This window comes from Aquarana catesbeiana, linkage group LG02 (genome assembly GCF_042186555.1).
Source record: "Aquarana catesbeiana isolate 2022-GZ linkage group LG02, ASM4218655v1, whole genome shotgun sequence".
Lineage (NCBI taxonomy): Eukaryota > Metazoa > Chordata > Amphibia > Anura > Ranidae > Aquarana > Aquarana catesbeiana.
The window spans coordinates 69,920,404-69,943,531 of NC_133325.1; the positions used below are offsets into that span (position 1 = coordinate 69,920,404).

Below are 23,128 nucleotides of genomic sequence, written 5' to 3' on the forward strand. Positions count from 1 at the left end.
TACTAGATCCACCAGGACAGAGTGATATGAGACTGGATTTTAGGGGCTTCTACAGTTGCAGGAGATGTATCTGCTGCAGAACTGTAAGAGTATGTCATAGAGGGGTAACAAGTGTGACCAATAGAGAAGGTGAATCCTTTGAAATTAAGGAATTCAGCACTTGTAATTCCTCCTATGTTGTATATTTGATGTGGTGCCCGTGTGGCCTACTTTATGTGGGGAGAACGAAGAGGATCCTAAGAATCAGAATCTCAGAGCATCTGACCAATATAAGAAATGGTTACAAATATCATGCGTCTCTCTGCATTTCAAAGAAAAACATAAGCAGGACCCCTCCTTGCTACAGTCTTGCGGGATTGATGTTGTCCACCCATCTTGGAGAGGGTCCAATAGAGTTAGAGATTTATCGCAAAGGGAAACTCGATGGATTTTTTTATTGAAAAGTTTGACCCCTAGGGGGTTAAACATAGAGCTAGATTTAAACTGCTTCATCAATAATTTTTAAAATAGAAATAAATCTTTTGTGGGTTTTAATGGATTATGTATCTACCATAATGTTGGATACATATCCACACATAGAGGCTGTTTGGAGTATATTACTGATTACCTCCCACCCGTATATAAGGTAGTTTTGAGAAGGTGGATGTCCTCACAACACCTCACTATAGATGGTCATGGACGATTTATATGTGCACTTGAGAAGATAATCAGTTCCAAATAGGGGGGGGGGGGAGAATGGATAAGCACCTATGTTAACTCCTGAAGCGAGGGAGTGATGGGGGACTTTGCAGAGATTTAATAGGGCTATTTTATTCCTCCCATGAGTGGTTGGATTATTTTATCTTCAATTGAAGAAGATCTCCTTTTTTTCAAAAAAATTTCTTTCAAAAAAGTTTTTTTCAATTTTTATTAACCTGTACGAATTTATTATATATATGAATTGGTTATTGCATTCTTGTAAAAAGAAAAATATTTTTTAAGGATTATTCTATATGTATTTTTAATTAGATATAGATTTTAATACTTATTGGTATGGATAAACATAGAATAAGGGAGGTTCTTACCATGTAGAGATTCATGAGTGGTTTACTAATTATTTTAGATCTTCACTGCTTAGAATGGGCTCGTAATTTGGATTGTGACACTGGATGAGTTTACTATCTAATCAGGGGGTGGTATCTCCCAGTGGATGATTTTAGGCATTATTAGCTGCAATGGTACACTGTAATGAGTGACGCTTCATAAAGTTGTTAACTAAGAGGAAAGCATACCCGCATTGAAGTGAACCAATAGAGATAAACGTTTAAATCAGTTTATTTTATATTTGGTGCCTGATCCCTAGCTCACTGTGTTCCGTGTGTCTTGATTAGATCACGATAACGGGGACACGAGGTGTGCGCATGCGCAATGCACCGCCTATTGGGTGTAAGCCAGAAACGAATATAAGGGATGAGTGGCAACGAGCACAGCCAATCCCATGATTAAGTCAACATATGACGAAACATGTCGGGGGCGTGGCTGTGATGTGTAACGTGTGATGTATAATGCTGGAAGCCGCACCGCAGGTGATTCGATTACACGGAGGGACGGAGGGCCATCTAGGAAGGGGTGAGATTGGAAGTTCAGCGCCAGCACACCTCGGGTCCGCCGTGGCCGCTAGTTATATTTGGTTATCCACTGAGTTTGGAGTTGATGTGAACTGCACTTTATTTCCGCTGTTTTAATCTTTTAAAATGTGAGTGAATTTTCACTGGATTGTAGTGGTTTTAATACATTTGTTAAACTGGTTTACACTATTGGAGCACTTCATTTCTTTCATTTGGACCAAAATAAAAACATTCACTGTGGGACATCGAATGATCTAATTACCCTGGAGTGTGGTAAACAAGCGATTATTGCCTTGCATGAAAGTGCTGGCAATTGGAATCGGTGAGTGTATTTCTTGAGGGAGTGGATTCACGTATCACAGTGGTGAGGTGGAAGACACACGGAAGTCACTCAAGATTTAAAATTACTTGTTTGGATCACCTTTTTCATTTACATCTGTGTCACAGAATTTTGGATTGATTTTTTGCTTCACGATATATGGACTTATATGTTATATTATGGAATTATTTACACATAGCACGGAGTGAAGTGGCTACACTTTTTTCTTGAGTGTTATTTATATTTATTTTGATTCATGTTAGATGGTTTATTTGGTTTGTTGTGATATCAGATCACATTTTGGTGCACACAGCACATTAACCACTTGCCGACCGCCTCACGCCTATATACGTGAGCAGAATGGCACGAGCAGGCAAAATCACGTACCCATACGTGATTGCCTTCCCGCGGGCGGGGGGTCCGATAGGACCCCCCCCTGGTGCCAGCGGCAGTCGGCATTTGTCTGGGAGCGATCAGAGATGAGGGGGAGGCCATCCGATCGTGGCCCCCCCCTCGCGATCGCTCCCAGCCAATGAGAAACATCCCCTGCCTCTGTATAGTACACAGAGGCAGAGGATGTGATGTCATCTCTCCTCGGCTCGGCAGTTTCCGTTCCGGCGCCGAGGAGAGAAGACATCTGAGTCAATAAGTGTAAAACACACACAGTAGAACATGCCAGGCATACATTACACCCCCGATCCCCCCTCCGATCCCCCCCCAATCACCCCTCCCTGTCACACTGACACCAAGCAGGTTTTTTTTTTTTTTTTTTTCCTGATTACTGCATGGTGTCAGTTTGTGACAGTTAGAAGTGGTAGGGCAGTTAGGTTTAGCCCCCTGTAGGTCTAGGGTACCCCCCTAACCCCACCTAATAAAGTTTTAACCCCTTGATCACCCCCCGTCACCAGTGTCGCTAAGCGATCATTTTTCTGATCGCTGTATTAATGTCACTGGTTCCGCTAGTTAGGGACGTAAATATATAGGTTCGCAGTCAGCGTTTTATAGAAACAGGGACCCCCATATACTATCTAATAAATGTTTTAACCCCTTGATTGCCCCCTAGTTAACCCTTTCACCACTGATCACCGTATAACCGTTACAGGTGACGCTGGTTAGTTCATTTATTTTTTATAGTGTCAGGGCACCCGCCATTTATTACCGAATAAAGGTTTAGCCCCCTGATCGCCCGGCGGTGATATGCGTCGACCCAAGCAGCGTCAGATTAGCGCCAGTACCGCTAACACCCACTCACGCACCGTACACCTCCCTTAGTGGTATAGTATCTGAACGGATCAATATCTGATCCGATCAGATCTATACTAGCGTCCCCAGCAGTTTAGGGTTCCCAAAAACGCAGTGTTAGCAGGATCAGCCCAGATACCTGCTAGCACCTGCGTTTTGCCCCTCCGCCCAGCCCAGCCCACCCAAGTGCAGTATCGATCGATCACTGTCACTTACAAAACACTAAACGCATAACTGCAGCGTTCGCAAAGTCAGGCCTGATCCCTGCGATCGCTAACAGTTTTTTTTGTAGCGTTTTGGTGAACTGGCAAGCACCAGTGGCCTAGTACACCCCGGCCGTAGTCAAACCAGCACTGCAGTAACACTTGGTGACGTGGCAAGTCCCATAAGTGCAGTTCAAGCTGGTGAGGTGGCAAGCACAAGTAGTGTCCCGCTGCCACCAAGAAGAAGACAAACAGACCCGTCGTGCCCATAATGCCCTTCCTGCTGCATTCGCCAATCCTAATTGGGAGCCCACCGCTTCTGCAGCACCCGTACTTCCCCCATTCACATCCCCAACCAAATGCAGTCGGCTGCATGAGAGGCATTTTTATGTCCTCCCGAGTACCCCTACCCAACGAACCCCCCAAAAAAGATGTTGTGTCTGCAGCAAGCGCTTTTTATGACTTAGATTTCGCCGGATGTAAACAGCGCCATTGGGAAATTGGGGAAGCATTTTATCACACCGATCTTGGTGTGGTCAGATGCTTTGAGGGCAGAGGAGAGATCTAGGGTCTAATGGACCCCAATTTTTTCAAAAAGAGTACCTGTCACTACCTATTGCTATCATAGGGGATATTTACATTCCCTGAGATAACAATAAAAATGATTTAAAAAAAAAAATGAAAGGAACAGTTTAAAAATAAGATAAAAAAGTAAAAAAATAATAAAGAATAAAAAAAAAAAAGCACCCCTGTCCCCCCTGCTCTCGCGCTAAGGCGAACGCAAGCGTCGGTCTGGCGTCAAATGTAAACAGCAATTACACCATGCATGTGAGGTATCACCGCGAAGGTCAAATCGAGGGCAGTCATTTTAGCAGTAGACCTCCTCTGTAAATCTAAAGTGGTAACCTGTAAAGGCTTTTAAAGGCTTTTAAAAATGTATTAATTTTGTTGCCACAGCACGTTTGTGCGCAATTTTAAAGCATGTCATGTTTGGTATCCATGTACTCGGCCTAAGATCATCTTTTTTATTTCATCAAACATTTGGGCAATATAGTGTGTTTTAGTGCATTAAAATTTTAAAAAGTGTGTTTTTTCCTCAAAAAATGCGTTTGAAAAATTGCTGCGCAAATACTGTGTGAAAAAAAAAATGAAACACCCACCATTTTAATCTGTAGGGCATTTGCTTTAAACAAAATATATAATGTTTGGGGGTTCAAAGTAATTTTCTTGCAAAAAAAAAAATTTTTTTCATGTAATCAAAAAGTCAGAATGGGCTTTGTCTTCAAGTGGTTAGAAGAGTGGGTGATGTGTGACATAAGCATGTTGTGCATAAAATGCCAGGACAGTTCAAAACCCCCCCAAATGACCCCATTTTGGAAAGTAGACACCCCAAGCTATTTGCTGAGAGGCATGTCGAGTCCATGGAATATTTTATATTGTGGGAAAGAGACAATTTTTTTTTTTTTTTTTTTGCACAAAGTTGTCACTAAATGATATATTGCTCAAACATGCCATGGGAATATGTGAAATTACACGCCAAAATACATTCTGTTGCTTCTCCTGAGTACGGGGATACCACATGTGTGGGACTTTGTGGGAGCCTAGCCACGCACGGGACCCCGAAACCAAGCACCGCCTTCAGGCTTTCTAACGGCGTAAATTTTTGATTTCACTCTTCACTGCCTATCACAGTTTCGGAGGCCACAAAACCCCCCCAAATTACCCTATTTTGGAAAGTAGACACCCCAAGCTATTTGCTGAGAGGCATAGTGAGTATTTTGCAGACCTCACTTTTTGTCACAAAGTTTTGAAAATTGAAAAAAGAAAAAAAAAAAAAAATTTTCTGGTCTTTCTTCATTTTCAAAAACAAATGAGAGCTGAAAAATACTCACCATGCCTCTCAGCAAATAGCTTGGGGTGTCTACTTTCCAAAATGGGGTAATTTGGGGGGGGGGGTTTGTGCCATCTTGGCATTTTATGGCCTTCAAAACTGTGATAGGTAGTGAGGAGTGAAATCAAAAATTTATGCCCTTAGAAATCCTGAAGGCGGTGCTTGGTTTTCGGGGCCCCGTACGCGGCTAGGCTCCCAAAAAGTCCCACACATGTGGTATCCCCGTACTCAGAAGAAGCAGCTGAATGTATTTTGGGGTGCAATTCCACATATGCCCATGGCCTGTGTGAGCAATATATCATTTAGTGACAACTTTTTGTAAATTTTTTTTTTTTTGTCATTATTCAATCACTTGGGACAAAAAAATAAATATTCAATGGGCTCAACATGCCTCTCAGCAATTTCCTTGGGGTGTCTACTTTCCAAAATGGGGTCATTTGGGGGGGGTTTGTACTGCCCTGCCATTTTAGCACCTCAAGAAATGACATAGGCAGTCATAAACTAAAAGCTGTGCAAATTCCAGAAAATGTACCCTAGTTTATAGACGCTATAACTTTTGCGCAAACCAATAAATATACGCTTATTGACATTTTTTTTTTACCAAACACATGTGGCCGAATACATTTTGGCCTAAATGTATGACTAAAATTGAGTTTATTGGATTTCTTTTATAACAAAAAGTAGAAAATATCATTTTTTTTCAAAATTTTCGGTCTTTTTCCATTTATAGCGCAAAAAATAAAAACGGCAGAGGTGATCAAATACCATCAAAAGAAAGCTCTACTTGTGGGAAGAAAAGGACGCAAATTTCGTTTGGGTACAGCATTGCATGACCGCGCAATTAGCAGTTAAAGCGACGCAGTGCCAAATTGTAAAAAGTGCTCTGGTCAGGAAGGGGGTAAATCCTTCCGAGGCTGAAGTGGTTAAGGGGTTCACATTAATATTGTGTTAGAGACACCTTTACACTGTGTATGTATAGAGCACCTCTTATTTGGTCTTATATGTCTTTAGGAGGAAGAATGTGAGTTGCAGATATATAGAACTAAATATTGGATTTGTATATATATATATATATATATATATATATATATATATATATATATATATATATAAATTTATCTCAAATAATACTAAAACATTCCCGTCTTTAAAAATAAGACCACCCTATTATAACAAACAGTAACCCAGGACCTCTTGGCTTTCTCTAAATCTGTTTGTCCTCATTTTTATATTTCTAAACTGTCTACCAGATGGCAATAATTCAAAGAAATGATAACCAGGATCGGACAAATCTCTCACCGTTTTCTCTGCTCTACAAAGACAACAAGATAAATCATCTAGAGAGAGAAATTTACAGCCCACAATTTTCTATGCGGTGTGGATTATTTTCTAGAGAGCGGTCTTATCCATCAGTGAGCAATTGGGGTACCAAACTAGGATGCAATATATCAGTACAATGTATGAACCATAGAAGGTCGCTAATACATTCTTCCCTAGAGCACTTTTACTAAGTAATCTCAGGAAGATGTGTGCAAGGATGGCTGGCTATATGTACTGGAGCAGTATGTTGGAGAAACAAGGATGGACAGTGCAGCAGGAAGCTGTCACTTAGAAGTAGGAAGCAGTAAATCATCATTACTATCAGGAAGCAGTCACCCGAAACCAGTACCCAGAATGCGGGATCAGAAGGCTTAGGGCGTGCTGCTGTAATCAAGCTGTATGGCAGCAGTGTACTACTGACCCAGAGAATTAATATTCATGACTACTTGGGTTCAGGTGTATGGACACTGGCCAAATTAAAAAAAAAAAAGCAAGAATCGCCTCCCAGACATAGCCCAACCCAGCTCAGCTAAGCCTCAGTTTTTAGCTAGTGTCCTTAGGTGATGGATGTACCTGCAGAAGATTTTCCCTGCAATGGATTGGTCCTGATTTACTGGCCTGCTCATAACACCAATAAACGGGGTAGAGGATAGCTTCAAACTGATCGCTTGCTATGGTCTAATGGCCAAGAGGGACTGTTCCCGGACCCCTCATACAATAGCAGAAACTACCTGTAATGTCTGCCAATCAGCACTGAATCCTGTGGACAGTGATCTATGGGATACAGCGTATCCGGTGACCTTGCTTGCTTGCAGGGTGCTGTATAATTCATCCAGAAAAGCATCTGGAACGCATTCGGACTGCATTTCTATGGTGTGAACTGGCCCTAAGTTAAAGAGGAAGTGCACCCAAAAGGAGAAGTTCTGAATATTTACATCCTCCCCCTCCTCTGCCACATTTGCCACTTTTTGGGGGGGGGGGGGGGGGAGTGGGTATCTTGTTTTGATAGGTACCCGCTCCCACTTCTGGTCAGATCGCCGCGGCGATCGGTGCAGAAGTTCAGTGCCCCCCTCCTTCCCCCACAGCCTTCTGGGACACATCACAGGTTCCATAAGACTGCGGGACCATTCATATTATGCTGTGAAGATGCCGGCGCCTGGACCCGCAGTTGAAGAATCGGCTCGGGTGAGGACAACACTGGATCCTTGTACAGGTAAGTGCCCTTATATTAAAAGCTACAAATACTGCTGACTTTTAACTTTTTGGGGGGGGGGGGGGGGGGCTGGAGCTACTCTTTAACACTTTGCCTAAAGTCACTGGTTTTTGTTCATGGTGGCCAGCAAAAAAGTTCGAAGTTTTTCCAGTGCCCCCTACTGTGATGTATGTCAATTGGACATTTTTGTAGTCTTCTCCTTTTTAACCTTTCTGAGAGATTCTCTTGCTGCTTCTTATATGCCAGACGGGTCTTTTTGGTGATGCTTACCTCAGCTTGCAGGGTCTCTGACTTGGCTGCATTTTCCTGCAAGGAATTTTCCTGGTTCTTCAGCAGCATAAGTTGGTGTTGAGTCCTCGGTCCTCTATTCCAAGGTGATTTATTCATTGCACCTGAATTAGGACATTGTATCACCAACTTTATGTTCTAATGTTAAGCATCAAATGAAAAAGATATTTCACTGTTTGCATGTTTTTGAGCTGTTCAAGTTTATCTGCAGTCTTCAGTTTCATTTTGACAGTCTGATCCACTTTTTGTTCTGCCTGAAGATCCTCACATGTGCCAGGCTCTCTTTCTTAATCCACTTATTCTAGGTTTATTCATCAGTTCATTTATCAGGTATATGGTATCAAGAGCAAGGTTCCCCTTTCCTAGTCAAAATGCATACCACCAGGAATGTTAGTGCTTCCTGAGCTATTCGGCACTAAGCTTCTCTTCAGGTTTAAAAGGCTGCTACCTGGTTTCCTTTTGACTTGTTTACTAAGTACTATTAGGTAGATGTTTAAGCCTCAGTGGATGCCAGTTTTGAGCAGAATGTCTTGCAGGTTTCTTTGTAGTAGGGCTCTCCCTCTTCTGATTTTGGGCACGTAGGCCTTGTTGCTGTGTTGTCCACCCCTGGTTTTCAGTTCTTTGGGACACCCAAAGTCATGAATATCACTTTCTCTATGTTCTATAATGTACGCTTAACAAATTTGTATTTTTTGTTTACCTATAAACCGATTACCTGTTTGGAGTACATCACAGGATACAGAGATCCCTCCCCTCCTGATTGCTTGCTAAAAAAAACTGAGGCTTAGCTGAGCTGGAAAGGGTTATGCCCTATCCAGTCTCCATTCGCCTGAAACTGACAGCTTAACCCAAGTAGTCATGAATATCCTAATTTGTCTTGAGATCAGCTTCAAATATAGAGTGCCTTGTGAAAATATTCACTCACATGGTTTTTTTCCTGTTTTGTTACATTGCGACCGTTATTTAAAGTGGATTATTGGGGTTTTTTACCCAACATGCCTTCAATTTTGAAGGTGCAAAATATTTTACAGGACATAGGAGTTGATTCTTAGACCATGGGTTTTATGCCGCTACCTTCAGGTGCTTGGACACTGGCAAAACCAGTGTATTCATATAAACCCTATGTAACCACAACCACTCACCAAGCAGAAGTGAGCGATTCATGTATACCGGGATTTCAAATTTGCCTCAGTAAGAATATACAACAAAAATTAATAAAACATGATAGCTTTATTATAAATGATAAAAACATTAACAACATACACCAGCAACATGTGCCCATATCGTTGAACATTATGTTTCGACTGAGTAGATCAATACGTTAAAAGATAAGCACAGTAGATCGACACGTTTTGCAAATCGTATTGCTTTCTCAGAATCCACGGCAATAATTAGAAAACTGCGATATGCCTATACATGAACAATAATCAAAGATGATATTGATACACAAACAATGCAAAAGCAAACTAATGAATACTACACATATTATATACTATATAAAAGCATCCCACCTCTTTTTTTTTCCTCTAGGGATGGGGGTGTTGTCAGAGAGCCAGGGGTTCTCATACCCCTACATATTAGGGCTCTCTCACAGCTGCACAACATGCAGCCTGTCTGACTAAGCCAGAATTTTATGTCACTATGTCTCCATCTAATCCAAAGGCTATCGCCACATCTGGATTCATCAGTTGCTAACATTTGTAAACATTCTACTGCCTCTCCACCCCTTGATTATCTTCAGATAATACAACCCGAACTATCTAGTGCACTTCTTTTTGCAGAAGATAAAGGGGACACTGACTTTTTAGCAGAGCCACATGCTTGCTAATGGATTGAAGCAGTGCATTCTGGTCTCTGGATAGATACACCCCCCACATATTCTTCAGAGCACGTTAAAGAACGTAATTGCTAGAAAGCCTTTCCCTATCCTGGAACAATCTGTGTGGGCATTAATACAGAATAAGTAATAAAAGGTTATACCCCCCTCCTGATAATTTTGATGTCTTGAACCCTATGGAACAGGAGTTCAAGAAGAGATCGACTTCTCCTACTGTAGATCTAGCCATTCTCACATTAAATAATTCAGTCTACCGGTTCCATTCATGGTATTCCCTCCTTTAAGGATTTAGTTTTATAGGTGTCTGGAGACACTCTTGAAGTCCTCCTTTGCCTTGGCAGACTTCGTCCTACAACCCGTTGTTGTCACCTTGTCTATTGCCCAGACCATGGCAAACTGGAGTGGAGAAATCACTAGTAAAGTTTCTCTGATGATCCTAATCTAGCTGTAAGATTATAACTTATAATTCTCCATGTCGTCTAAAGAAGAGCAATAAATAAATAAAATAAATAATTGCGCTGTTATTAACCACTTCAGTCCCGGAAGGATTTACCCCCTTCCTGACCAGAGCACTTTTTCCAATTTGGCACTGCGTCGCTTTAACTGCTAATTGCGTGGTCATGCAATGCTGTACCCAAACGAAATTTGCGTCCTTTTCTTCCCACAAATAGAGCTTTCTTTTGATGGTATTTGATCACCTCTGCCGTTTTTATTTTTTGCGCTATACACGGAAAAAGACCGAAAATTTTGAAAAAAAATGATATTTTCTACTTTTTGTTCTAAAAAAAATCCAATAAACTCAATTTTAGTCATACATTTAGGCCAAAATGTATTTGGCCACATGTCTTTGGTAAAAAAAAAAATGTCAATAAGTGTATATTTATTGGTTTGCGCAAAAGTTATAGCGCCTACAAACTAGGGTACATTTTCTGGAATTTACACAGCCTTTAATTTATGACTGCCTATGTCGTTTCTTGAGGTGCTAAAATGGCAGGGCAGTACAAAACCCCCACAAATGACCCCATTTTGGAAAGTAGACACCCCAAGGAAATTGCTGAGAGGCATGTTGAGCCCATTGAATATTCATTTTTTTTGTCCCAAGTGATTGAATAATGACAAAAAAAAAAAAAAATTACAAAAAGTTGTCACTAAATGATATATTGCTCACACAGGCCATGGGCATATGTGGAATTGCACCCCAAAATACATTTAGCTGCTTCTCCTGAGTATGGGGATACCACATGTGTGGGACTTTTTGGGAGCCTAGCTGCGTACGGGGCCCCGAAAACCAATCACTGCCTTCAGGATTTCTAAGGGCGTACATTTTTGATTTTACTCCTCACTACCTATCACAGTTTTGAAGGCCATAAAATGCCCAGATGGCACAAACCCCCCACAAATGACCCCATTTTGGAAAGTAGACAACCCAAGCTATTTGCTGAGAGGCATGTTGAGTCCATGGAATATTTTATATTTTCACACAAGTTGCGGGAAAGTGACATTTTTTTTTTTTTTTTGCACAAAGTTGTCACTAAATGATATATTGCTCACACAGGTCATGGGCATATGTGGAATTGCACCCCAAAATACATTCTGCTGCTTCTCTTGAGTACGGGGATACCACATGTGTGGGACTTTTTAGGAGCCTAGCCGCGTACGGGGCCCCGAAAACCAATCACCGCCTTCAGGATTTCTAAGGGTGTACATTTTTGATTTCACTCTTCGCTGCCTATCACAGTTTCGGAGGTCATGGAATGCCCAGGTGGCACAAACCCCCCCCCCAAATGACCCCATTTTGGAAAGTAGACACCCCAAGCTATTTGCTGAGAGGCATGGTGAGTATTTTGCAGCTCTCATTTGTTTTTGAAAATGAAGAAAGACAAAAAAAAACATTTTTTTTTTCTTTTTTTAATTTTCAAAACTTTGTGACAAAAAGTGAGGTCTGCAAAATACTCACTATACCGCTCAGCAAATAGCTTTGGGTGTCTACTTTCCAAAATGGGGTCATTTGGGGGGGTTTTGTGCCACCTGGGCATTCCATGGCCTCCGAGACTGTGATAGGCAGTGAAGAGTGAAATCAAAAATTTACGCCCTTAGAAAGCCTGAAGGCGGTGCTTGGTTTTCGGGGTCCCATACGCGGCTAGGCTCCCAAAAAGTCTCACACATGTGGTATCCCCGTACTCAGAAGAAGCAACAGAATGTATTTTGGGGTGTAATTTCACATATTCCCATGGCATGTTTGAGCAATATATCATTTAGTGACAACTTTGTGCAAAAAAAAAAAAAAAATTTGTCTCTTTCCCGCAACTTGTGTCAAAATATAAAATATTCCATGGACTCGACATGCCTCTCAGCAAATAGCTTGGGGTGTCTACTTTCCAAAATGGGGTCATTTGGGGGGGGTTTTGAACTGTCCTGGCATTTTATGCACAACATTTAGAAGCTTATGTCACACATCACCCACTCTTCTAACCACTTGAAGACAAAGCCCTTTCTGACACTTTTTGATTACATGAAAAAATTATTTTTTTTTGCAAGAAAATTACTTTGAACCCCCAAACATTATATATTTTTTTAAAGCAAATGCCCTACAGATTAAAATGGTGGGTGTTTCATTTTTTTTTTCACACAGTATTTGCGCAGCGATTTTTTGGGGAAAAAACACACTTTTTTACATTTTAATGCACTAAAACACACTATATTGCCCAAATGTTTGATGAAATAAAAAAAGATGATCTTAGGCCGAGTACATGGATACCAAACATGACATGCTTTACAATTGCGCACAAACGTGCAGTGGCAACAAAATAAATACATTTTTAAAAGCCTTTACAGGTTACCACTTTAGATTTACAGAGGAGGTCTACTGCTAAAATTACTGCCCTCGATCTGACCGTCGCGGTGATACCTCACATGCATGGTGCAATTGCTGTTTACATTTGACGCCAGACCGACGCTTGCGTTCGCCTTAGCGCGAGAGCAGGGGGGACAGGGGTGCTTTTTTTTTTTTTTTTTTTTTTTTTTCTTTATTATTTTTTTGCTTTTTTATCTTATTTTAAAACTGTTCCTTTCATTTTTTTTTTTTAATCATTTTTATTGTTATCTCAGGGAATGTAAATATCCCCTATGATAGCAATAGGTAATGACAGGTACTCTTTTTTGAAAAAATTGGGGTCTATTAGACCCTAGATTTCTTCTCTGCCCTCAAAGCATCTGACCACACCAAGATCGGTGTGATAAAATGCTTCCCCAATTTCCCAATGGCGCTATTTACATCCGGCGAAATCTGTCATAAAATGCTCGTAGCTTCCGGTTTCTTAGGCCATAGAGATGTTTGGAGCCACTCTGGTCTCTGATCAGCTCTATGGTCAGCTGGCTGAATCACCGGCTGCATTCTCAGGTTCCCTGTTGAGACAGGAGAGCCAGAGAAAAACACGGAAGACGGTGGGAGGGGGGGGGGCATTCTCTCCCACTGCTTGTAAAAGCAGTCTAGAGGCTAATTAGCCAACCGCTGGCTGAAAAGAATGATACCAAGATGATACCTAAACCTGCAAGCATCATTCTGGTATAACCACTCAAAGTCGTGAATGGTGTACCTGAAGACAAAAAAATGGTTAACAATAAAGCACAGTAAACGGTAAAGTATAAAAAATTGCATACCTGAAAAGCAAACATGATAAAACATAACAATAAAACATTGCAGAATAGAATACAGTAAAAAAAGAGCAGAACAATAGAGAGAGAGAATAGAGAGAGAACAATAAAACGACAACTATTATTTTTTATTTTATATTTTTGTTTGTGTTTTTTTTTTTTTTTTTACACTTTTTTTGTAACTGTAACTTTTATAACTGTAACTGGTTCCAGGTTCGGGTCTCTCAAAATGCGATGGCATCTTGGGAGACACTGTGAAAGTGTGCCTAGTCTGTGCAATGCTGTACCCTACGATAATACTCAACTAGTGAATGGTAGCGTTCAAAACATTCACCAATGCAAAGACCAGGAATGACAGGAGGGACAATAATAGCGGGTGTCACGCCTATATCCGTGCTTGCTGCAGACACAACATCTTTTTTGGGGGGTTCGTTGGGTAGGGGTACTCAGGAGGACATAAAAATGCCTCTCATGCAGCCGACTGCATTTGGTTGGGGATGTGAATGGGGGAAGTACGGGTGCTGCAGAAGTGGTGGGTTCCCAATTAGGATTGGCGAATGCAGCAGGAAGGGCATTTTGGGCACGACGGGCCTGTTTTTGTCTTTTTGGTGGCAGCGGAAGACTACTTGTGCTTGCCACCTCACCAGCTTGAACTGCACTTATGGGACTCGCCACGTCACCAAGTGTTACTGCAGTGCTGGTTTGACTGCGACCGGGGTGTACTAGGCCGCTGGTGCTTGCCAGTTCACCAAAACGCTACCAAAAAAGCTGTTAACGATCGTAGGGATCAGGCCTGACTCTGCGAACGCTGCAGTTATGCGTTTAGTGTTTTGTAAGTGACAGTGATCGATCGATACTGCACTTGGGTGATCAGAAAAATGATCGCTTAGCGACACTGGTGACGGGGGGTGATCAAGGAGTTAAAACTTTATTAGGGGGGGTTAGGGGGTATCCTAGACCTAAAGGGGGCCTAACACTCACTGCCCTAACACTGTAACTGTCACAAACTGACACCAATACAGTAATCAGAGAAGAAAAAAAAACCTGCTTGGTGTCAGTTTGTGACGGGGGGGGGGGGGAAATCGGGGTGTTTTGTGTGCCTGGCATGTTCTACTGTGTGTGTGTGTGTTGGTGCACTCACATTACAGTCTTCTCTCCTCGGCCCGGAACGGAAAATACCGAGCCGAGGAGAGATGACATCATTTCCTCTGCCTCTGTGTACAATACAGAGGCAGGGAAATGATCCCATTGGCTGGGAGCGATCGCGAGGGGGGGCCACGAATGGATGGCCTCCCCCTCACCACCGATCGCCGGGGGAGATTTGCCGACCGCCGCAGGCACGTACAGGTAAGCCCTTTTGCCTGCCCGTGCCGCTCTGTCGACGTACATCGTCGTGCGGCGGTCGGCAACTGGTTAACCAATTAATATCACACTGGGTGCAAAATTAATAAATCCCATATAAAACAATATATGTTTAAATATTTAGATAAAAGTGGATGTGTATAATTAAACAAACCTACTATGAATAAATACAGTGAATAAATAGATAGATAGATAGATAGATAGAGTCCACTACTATAATACAAGCGGGAATCTTCTTAGCAAAACCGGTACTTTAAAACCAAGCTTGGATGAATGACGAGTTCAGTGATACCGTTCCCCTGCCGGTACTATATGGTGAAAACCCCCGCTCTCAACGACCATCCATGATATGGAAAATAGAAATGGGAAACAAAACCATTGCGCAGGACTTTAAACCACGATGATATGATGTAATGCAAAATAATTTCACTCACATATCCCCGCTTCAAAAGATCGCATTGAAATGTATGGTCAGCTGCATTCAGCTACAAGCTGAAAACTCCTCATCCACCTCCAGATCAATGCGATCTTTTGAAGCGGGGATATGTGAGTGAAATTATTTTGCATTACATCATATCACCGTGGTTTAAAGTCCTGCGCAATGGTTTTGTTTCCCGTTTCTATTTTCCATATCATGGATGGTCGTTGAGAGCAGGGTTTTTCACCATTTACTACCGGCAGGGGAACGGTATCACTGAACTCGTTGTCATTCATCCAAGCTTGGTTTTAGAGTACCGGTTTTGCTAAGAAGATTCCCGCTTGTATTATAGTAGTGGACTCTATCTATCTATCTATTTATTCACTGTATTTATTCATAGTAGGTTTGTTTAATTATACACATCCACTTGTATCTAAATATTTAAACATATATTGTTTTATATGGGATTTATGAATTTTGCACCGTGTGATATTAATTGGTTAATAACAGCGCAATTATTTATTTTATTCATTCACGTATTTGTGTAGTTCACATATTAATTGCAGCTTTATTATTTGGGCATCTTTTAATATATTCTCACATAATTTATTCCACTTCAGCGCTTTAGTAAAATTTATCACTAAAGAAGAGCAATGCTCTCTTTTACATCTCCAGAACGTCCTTACTTTCCGTGCATATGCATAGAATCTTATGGCATAAAGGCTGATCAGAAGAACACCCTCCATAAAAGGTGTCTTTTTCACATGCCTTTTGAATATAAGCTCCTCTTTGGAATTTCTTTTGAGGAATACATTGAGGCGGCTACTGATAGTAGGGGGTTCTTACCCCACTATCCTCAGTCTTGCCTTCACATCCTATGGGCCTCCCCTAGTAATCATCTACTGCGGATCCTTATTTTCGTGGCAGACCCCCTCACCTTCAAACCCACTGGAACTGTTCAAAATCCTTCTATGCATTAAAAGTTGCCCACACTCTCTGACAAAAAGAAGGGGAGAATTCTATTAACATTTGCTCCTGACCTTTTGAATTCACTTCTGTGAATTCCCTTCAGATCAGGGGATCTGTCTAGGAGCATTACCCGCATGCTTTGCTGGATCGGTAAGTATGGGGTCCCCTCCTCTCCTGCCCTGGACGTGGTGTGGGGTGCAGGTACTCCCTGGGGTGGTCGGTCCCTCCGGGGTTCCCCACCCCCTCCCTCCCTCCCTTCCTTCTCTGGTGAGGCCCAGGCTTCTGGCCTTTTGGGACACACTGCCCCCCCTTCTACCCTCAGGGGTTGCTACTTGGGGGGGTATCCCTTGGGCCCACCTGCTGAAGTGGTTGGGCCTGGGAGGCGGGTGACCGGACGTCCACGATCGCGGGACGGCCCGCTTGGCCTCCTGGCCGCCCCCTACCAGAGGGAGGGCGATCTCCTTTTGGGGGTCCTTTTAGGTCATCTCCTGTGCGGGCGTTGGAGATCTCAGTTGGTGGCCCCCTCCTGAGTTTTTTGTGGTGGCGCTTAGGCATTAAGCCTAGTAAATGGCACCCCCCGCCCTCCCCTACCTCCTCTGTCTGTCTCAAACAATCCTATATCTAGCTCTGCCGCCACGTACGTGGCCCACCTTGCGGGGTTGGTGGTCACGCTCCCTGTCCTGTCAGGGAGTGAGGATGATTCCTCCACAACTGCAGTGGTGCACGAAAAAGCATCGTTGTCGCATTTATTACATCTGTGCGGAAACCTTTCAAAATGGGGGATGCTGCGGTGGAGGGCTGGTTCCCCTTTGGCACCCATAAGCCGTCTTGCAGGGCAAAAGTGTTTCCTTCTCCCTCTTATTTTGCCAAATTTGTCCATGAAGACTGGGAGTGTCCAAAGTGCCCTTTGTGCTTCCGAAAACGCTTGCTGTGAGGTACCCCTTTGAGGAGTCCCTCCTTGAGATGTGGACTGTTCCACCAGTAGTGGACCCCCCTGTCTCTAGGCTGCTCAAGGCAACTATGATTCCAATAGAGGAATCTCTGGAATCTAAAGATCCAGCTGACATGTCTAGAGGGGGAGCAGAATCCCCCTGCCTTTGCTGCTTTGGCAGACCTGTTGTACTAGGCGCTGCAGTTTGTCTGCTATGCTTCTTGGCCCAGTTCCCCTGGTTGCTGAGCTCTCTGTTTTCGCAATGGTGCTTAGACATGTATTGTGGGGGGCTACTCTAGAGGGTCTATTCCTTCTTGAAGGGGTATTGTTCAGGTTGGGCTCCAGCTTGTTCTGTGTTGAGCTCCTGTTACCTGGTTGGCTCTTGTGTTAGCCTTGGGATTTTTCGTTGTCCCACCCCTCATGTTTGGCACTGCTTTGGGAAGTCCCTATAGTTCTGAATAATGGAGTGCTGTGTCTGTCAATGAACAAAAGAGAAAATGGGATTTTTGACTTACGGTAAAATCCATTTCTCTGAGTTCATTGACAGACACAGCACCCATCCCTCTAAGGAGTTTTGATGCTTCTGACACTGCTTGTTACTGAACTGAAGGCCTATAGCAGAGAGGGGGGTGTATACCAACTAGGACTGCCCATAGGCGTAGCCAAGTCTTTTTTTCTGCCTAGTGTCCTACTCCCAGGGGGCGGTATAACCCTATGGTTCTGAATAATGGAGCGCTGTGTCTGTCAATGAACTCAGAGAAATGGATTTTATGGTAAGTCAAAAATCCCATTATTTATTAAAGATGCTTACAATTTACACAGCTCTTTACATATATTACATTCACATCAGTCCCTGCTCTCAAAAGAAATGGCACTCTTCTTCAGCTTCTCCCCTGTCCCTGTACTGTTCAGAATATCTGGATCTAATCCTCGTATCATTATATATATATTACTTCCCTTCAGCACAACATTTTACCTGACACTGATACCATGTTCATGAACATGTTGCCATTGGCATCCTTCAGTTGCATCTCCCTCAGTTTTGCTTGCTGACTCCTTGAGGAAGAGAGTGCCTGGTTTCTTCACTATGCTTGGAGGCTAGATCCATTACATGGACCCCCTTTTCTGCGCAGTCCTCCAACTATCAGATTTTGCCCTGAATCTTGATATGTTCTTCCTCGCTGTATCAAAGTCAAGGATCACTGTCTTTCCTGTTTTACATGCTGAGCAGACTTTTTGCTCTCACATCCTTTGAGAATTGGCCTTGACACCAGTCAACTTCTGTGCCGACCTAGTATTCAAAAGTGTCAGTGTCCTCATTTCCTCCCTTTATATGCTCCTTTCCTCCACATACAGTCTGTAGATACCTTGGCATCTGTCTGCCCATCCCACTAAACGCATTCAATTATGTGACTTGTCTACAGACTCTCACCCAGAGATTTGCCAGAATCCTCTAATAACCTGATATTCATCAGTTAGATAACCTCCAAAGTTGAGCATATACACTTTGAGGTTATTTTTTTTATTCATACAGCCAGCAGGTTGATCGAAAAATAACTCACAGATCCCTGCGCCCACACATCTCGTCCAATCAGAGAACATTTTTACATTCAATGAGAAAATGCAAACATTCTCTGAATGGCATTTGTGCCAAGCAGGCAACCTCCTGTGTTCACAGTGCAGTAGACCAGCTGCTCAGCGTGGCACCCAGAAGTAAGTAAAGATCACTGGAGCAGGGGTGTCTACTTCAGTGCTTTCTAGCTTCCAGGGGCATCAGCCAGGTATGGTATATACGTAGTTACAATGGTCTAAGCTGGTCCAATATAACTATGTATAAAATATCCATCCCTGGAATTCCTCTTTGACTTTTGACAGATATTAGATGAAAATGAAGGAAATACTTTAGTTAACAGGTGGCAATTCTGATAAATACATTTTTACTTTTATGCTTGCAGTGTTCAGATTTTTTTCTCTTTTGGATTATCACTTTGCTAACAATACTGAAGAAGGCAGACTGTTACAAGATGAATTATAGTTACTTGCATCAGGATTCTGCACCTACGAATCCTGACAAACAGCCAAGGGTGTCTTGGAATATGTGTACAGGCCCATATATAACCCATTTTTTTTTTCATCTAAATATGGTTATAAACACAGTTAACACATGTGAACAGCTGTTCCACACCTGCTAAGCGCATTCCTCAAACACATATCCCACTCTGTCAAATTTAAAATATATGAAAATATGTCCGTTAACCATTTAGATCAATTGTTTGCATGTTTGGCAGTATAGAATCATCTTCAGTATTTAACAATGCAGTTTAACATTTGTGATACTTTGTGTATCTTACAGGGGGTGGTTCGAGTGCCTGTTCCATGCCAGTATGCCCATAAACTCACCTTCCTGGTCGGGCAAAGTATTCACCGGGAGCCAAGTATGGAGCTTTCTGATACTCTGTTTTACCTGTGAGCTCTCAACTGGTGATCTTCCATATTAACAGCTTTTTGCATACTTTTTGGTGTCAGTTAAATTGTTATTGTTGTATGGTGTCACCTTTAGAAATCCTTGCTGATTTATACTACAGCTTGTATTGGAAATATATCTAGCAGTCATTGTGAAGAGAGCTAGATCGTTTCACTAAATGACAGGTTATGGTTTTATGTCTGTACTTTTCTTTTGAGTATAACTAAGAATTGTTTTGAAAATGTTTTTATAGTACAATTTTACTAGTAGTTTAATAAAAGTTTACTGTTTACACTTTCAGTCTGCTGGGGACTTTGTTTAAAAGTTTAGATCAGGGGTAATGAATTAAAATTCACCGAGGTCTGGTCAGCAAAATTTTCTTCCTGCAGAAATCCAATCATCATGACGTTACCCATGGCACCTTTTTGCATGTGCCAAACCGCATGTTGCTGCAGCACTATTTTGGAAAAGAAGGTCAAAGACCTCTTTCTCCGTGTTTATTGCGGTAGTGCAGCCCATTAAAATGGGCTGACCTACCCACGATGTGCGCACCTAATAGCACATGTTCAGATCTGAACCCATTCTTACATTCTTATTCAGATTAACCATCCAGGTTATACTATACATCCTAAAGAAGTGGACACTAGCAAACGGAAAACTCTGGGTCAGCACAGGGATAACCTCTCCTACTACCAGTGTCCTCGGAAGATAGACGTCTTATTTATTTCCTTATCCTTTTCCTCAGTTAAAACCTTTTTCTTCAGGGCTGCTGGTGTTCCTCACTAACTTGCAGTTATTGTCATCAGCCTGGCTTTTGGATCACACTTCATTCAGACCCTGCTGGACTGGACATATTGGGAGTCTGAAGTAACAGGTTAAGCTTGGAAATTTTCTACACTGGCTCTAGTTTAATTTGTTGTAAACTCAAAAAAAAAAAAAAAAAAAACCCAACCTGCAAGACAAAGGCATAATGAGTTAGTTTGCATACTATCTCATTATGAAATACTTACCTAACACTGTGACCGGCGACATGTCTCCCGGAGCTATTTCCGAGTTCGTGGGCTCCGGCGCTGTTATTGCGTCACTTTCGCACATGCGTGCGGGTGCCGCCGGTCATGGCACAGCTTCTGTAAAAGCGGCACGAGCGAGCCGTTTCTTCAGTGCGCATGTGCTGATGACGTATATGGGACATGCGAATACAGTCAATATCTCCTAAACAGTGCAAGTTTAGGAGATATTCATGGTACCTACAGGTAAGCCTTATTATAGGCTTACCTGTAGGTAAAAGTGGTGTAACAGGGTTTACAACCACTTTAAGTTAGCTGCAGAGCACTTTCTAGAGCTGCTGGCATTACTCTTTGCTTGACCTGTCTCTGAGGACTCAAACCTGGTACTGGGAATGCATTCATTTTTATTGGTTGCTGGGCACAATTATTTTCTCAGTTCCAACTGGCTTTGCTGTGAAAGGGGTTAGAACTGTGGGTTGGAGTGCTGATGTGTTCCCTCTTGGTGAAATATGTGTGTGTACACTCTGCGCTCTTTCCCACCAAGCAATATAAAGAAATCATCTACTAGCTGCTGCAAAGAGTTATGTGGAACTTTGATTTGTTCCTCTTAACCACCTACAGTGACTTCAGCCAGGAGCTATGGTCCTGCTTGGTTGACCCCAAGGATGCTTATAGTATTGGGTCAAGGACTGCTTGCAGCACACCAATTATAGGGGCAATGTCTGTAACTTGGAATCAGGCTGCCATCTGATTTTGGTATCTTCCCTCTTTGTGGTCCTCTTTGGCTCTGTCAGTTGTGTCTTTTGGCTGAAGATTTGACTACAGTATAAAAGGAAAAATAAAAAACTAAATGACCAAGGCACACCAAACAGAGTAAACTACAAAAAAGTTTATTAAGCTATACAAAGCTGAACACAGAAAGAAGTGTACACAACCACCCCTAAAAGACAGATATGGTGGAAATACCGGTAGGGGGATCCCACCAATCTATACCCTCCCTGTAAACAGTATATAATCCCTCATAAAAAAGGCGAAGCCCGCAAGTGGGGGGAGGATCCTCCCTACCCCAATAGATAGCACACCCCTATAGCACCTATGAAACCCCCTACTACCTGAGATGGCAGGCTAACCCATACAGTTCCTGAAGGGACAGCGTGATAATGCAAATGCACTAGATATTCACACTGTTCCCAGATACAAACAGCTCAATGGCTAGCCATGGTATCTGCAGTCAGTCAGTCAAAGGAAAAAATGGGTGGTAAAAAAATAGGAACAAGTTGGACAAAAACAAATGGAAGGACAAAGAATATATATGATGATAAAGTGCTGTGATATAGGATGAGACAAGGGGTCCTGATTCCGCCTGGTAGAAAATTGTGACCTGAGATGCAAGTCCATCCAAAAAGTATCTTCCTGTGTTATTAGAAACAGGGATATATCAAGTGTCCAATATAGTTTTTGCCACTGGATATAAAAGCGGTGTGTAACCACACAAATGGGGACAAGTGAGTGAATGGGGGGGGGGGGGTGCATGGCGGGGGTGCTCTCCCAGCTTAGAACAGCTACTTTGACTACAGTTATGCAGAGCTTCATGATCCAAAGTACCCAATTGTTTGCAGATTCTGATCCCAAGCCTACTCTAGCAGATTTTATATTTCATTTGCTTGCGGCCTTATGGCTTCTGAACCATCGGCCATGGAGACTTTGATTCTGAGTGGCTCAAATCTTTGACACCTTTTCACCCTGAAGAGCTACAGTTCACTCCTAATCTAAAGAAGACCATTTTGTCTTTTAAAAATGTGGTGTGTACCATTCTGAAGCTAGAACAGGTTCTACAAGTGCTTTTTTTTGCTTGGGGTCTTCCAGGACCTGCTCTTCTAGCTGTTTCTGTATGAAGATTAAAAACTCGCTGATAGGCTTTTTGGTAACCCTAAGTGGTTGTTGCCTCTATACCTGCTTAGTAAGGATTTTTGTTTTTAAAGCAATCCATTCCCATTTTGGATCTAGACATTTTTTGCCTTCACAAGGTGCCTACCATGGCCCGCAGAAGACACTCCTGCATTTAGGAACTTAACAATTAGGTGGTTGGAGGCCCTTTATAGAACTATACTTTCCTTGGCAGGCTCTGATTTTCACCATGTGTGACTGGTCTAAAAAAAAATCTCTTTAAGGCCCTTCAAACACTTGTGCGACTTCTAAGTCGCGCGATTTTACGGCCGCGATTTGGGAGCAGTACTACTTTATACGACTTTGGCATTAACCATTCTCAGCTTGTGCTTACAAAGTCATACTGAAATCGTGTCTTTATTATTCAGGTACAATTTGCATGCTACTTGAGGGTTTAACATTGAGGTCTATGGACATCAACTCACACGGACATTGGACCAAACTAGTGCAGGGACT

General features: G+C 42.3%; 1 protein-coding gene across 1 annotated transcript in view; it reads left to right on the forward strand.

Annotated features, from left to right (window-relative positions):
- Window positions 1-19,836, forward strand: part of PIWIL4 (piwi like RNA-mediated gene silencing 4) — a 400,590-nt gene extending 380,754 nt beyond the window's left edge. Inside the window, exon 19 of the mRNA XM_073612470.1 lies at window positions 19,608-19,836. Within this exon, the coding sequence (XP_073468571.1) occupies window positions 19,608-19,724 (117 nt within the window). The 3' untranslated portion in view covers window positions 19,725-19,836. The remainder of the gene's footprint in view (window positions 1-19,607) is intronic.
- The last annotated feature ends 3,292 nt before the right edge of the window (window positions 19,837-23,128 follow it).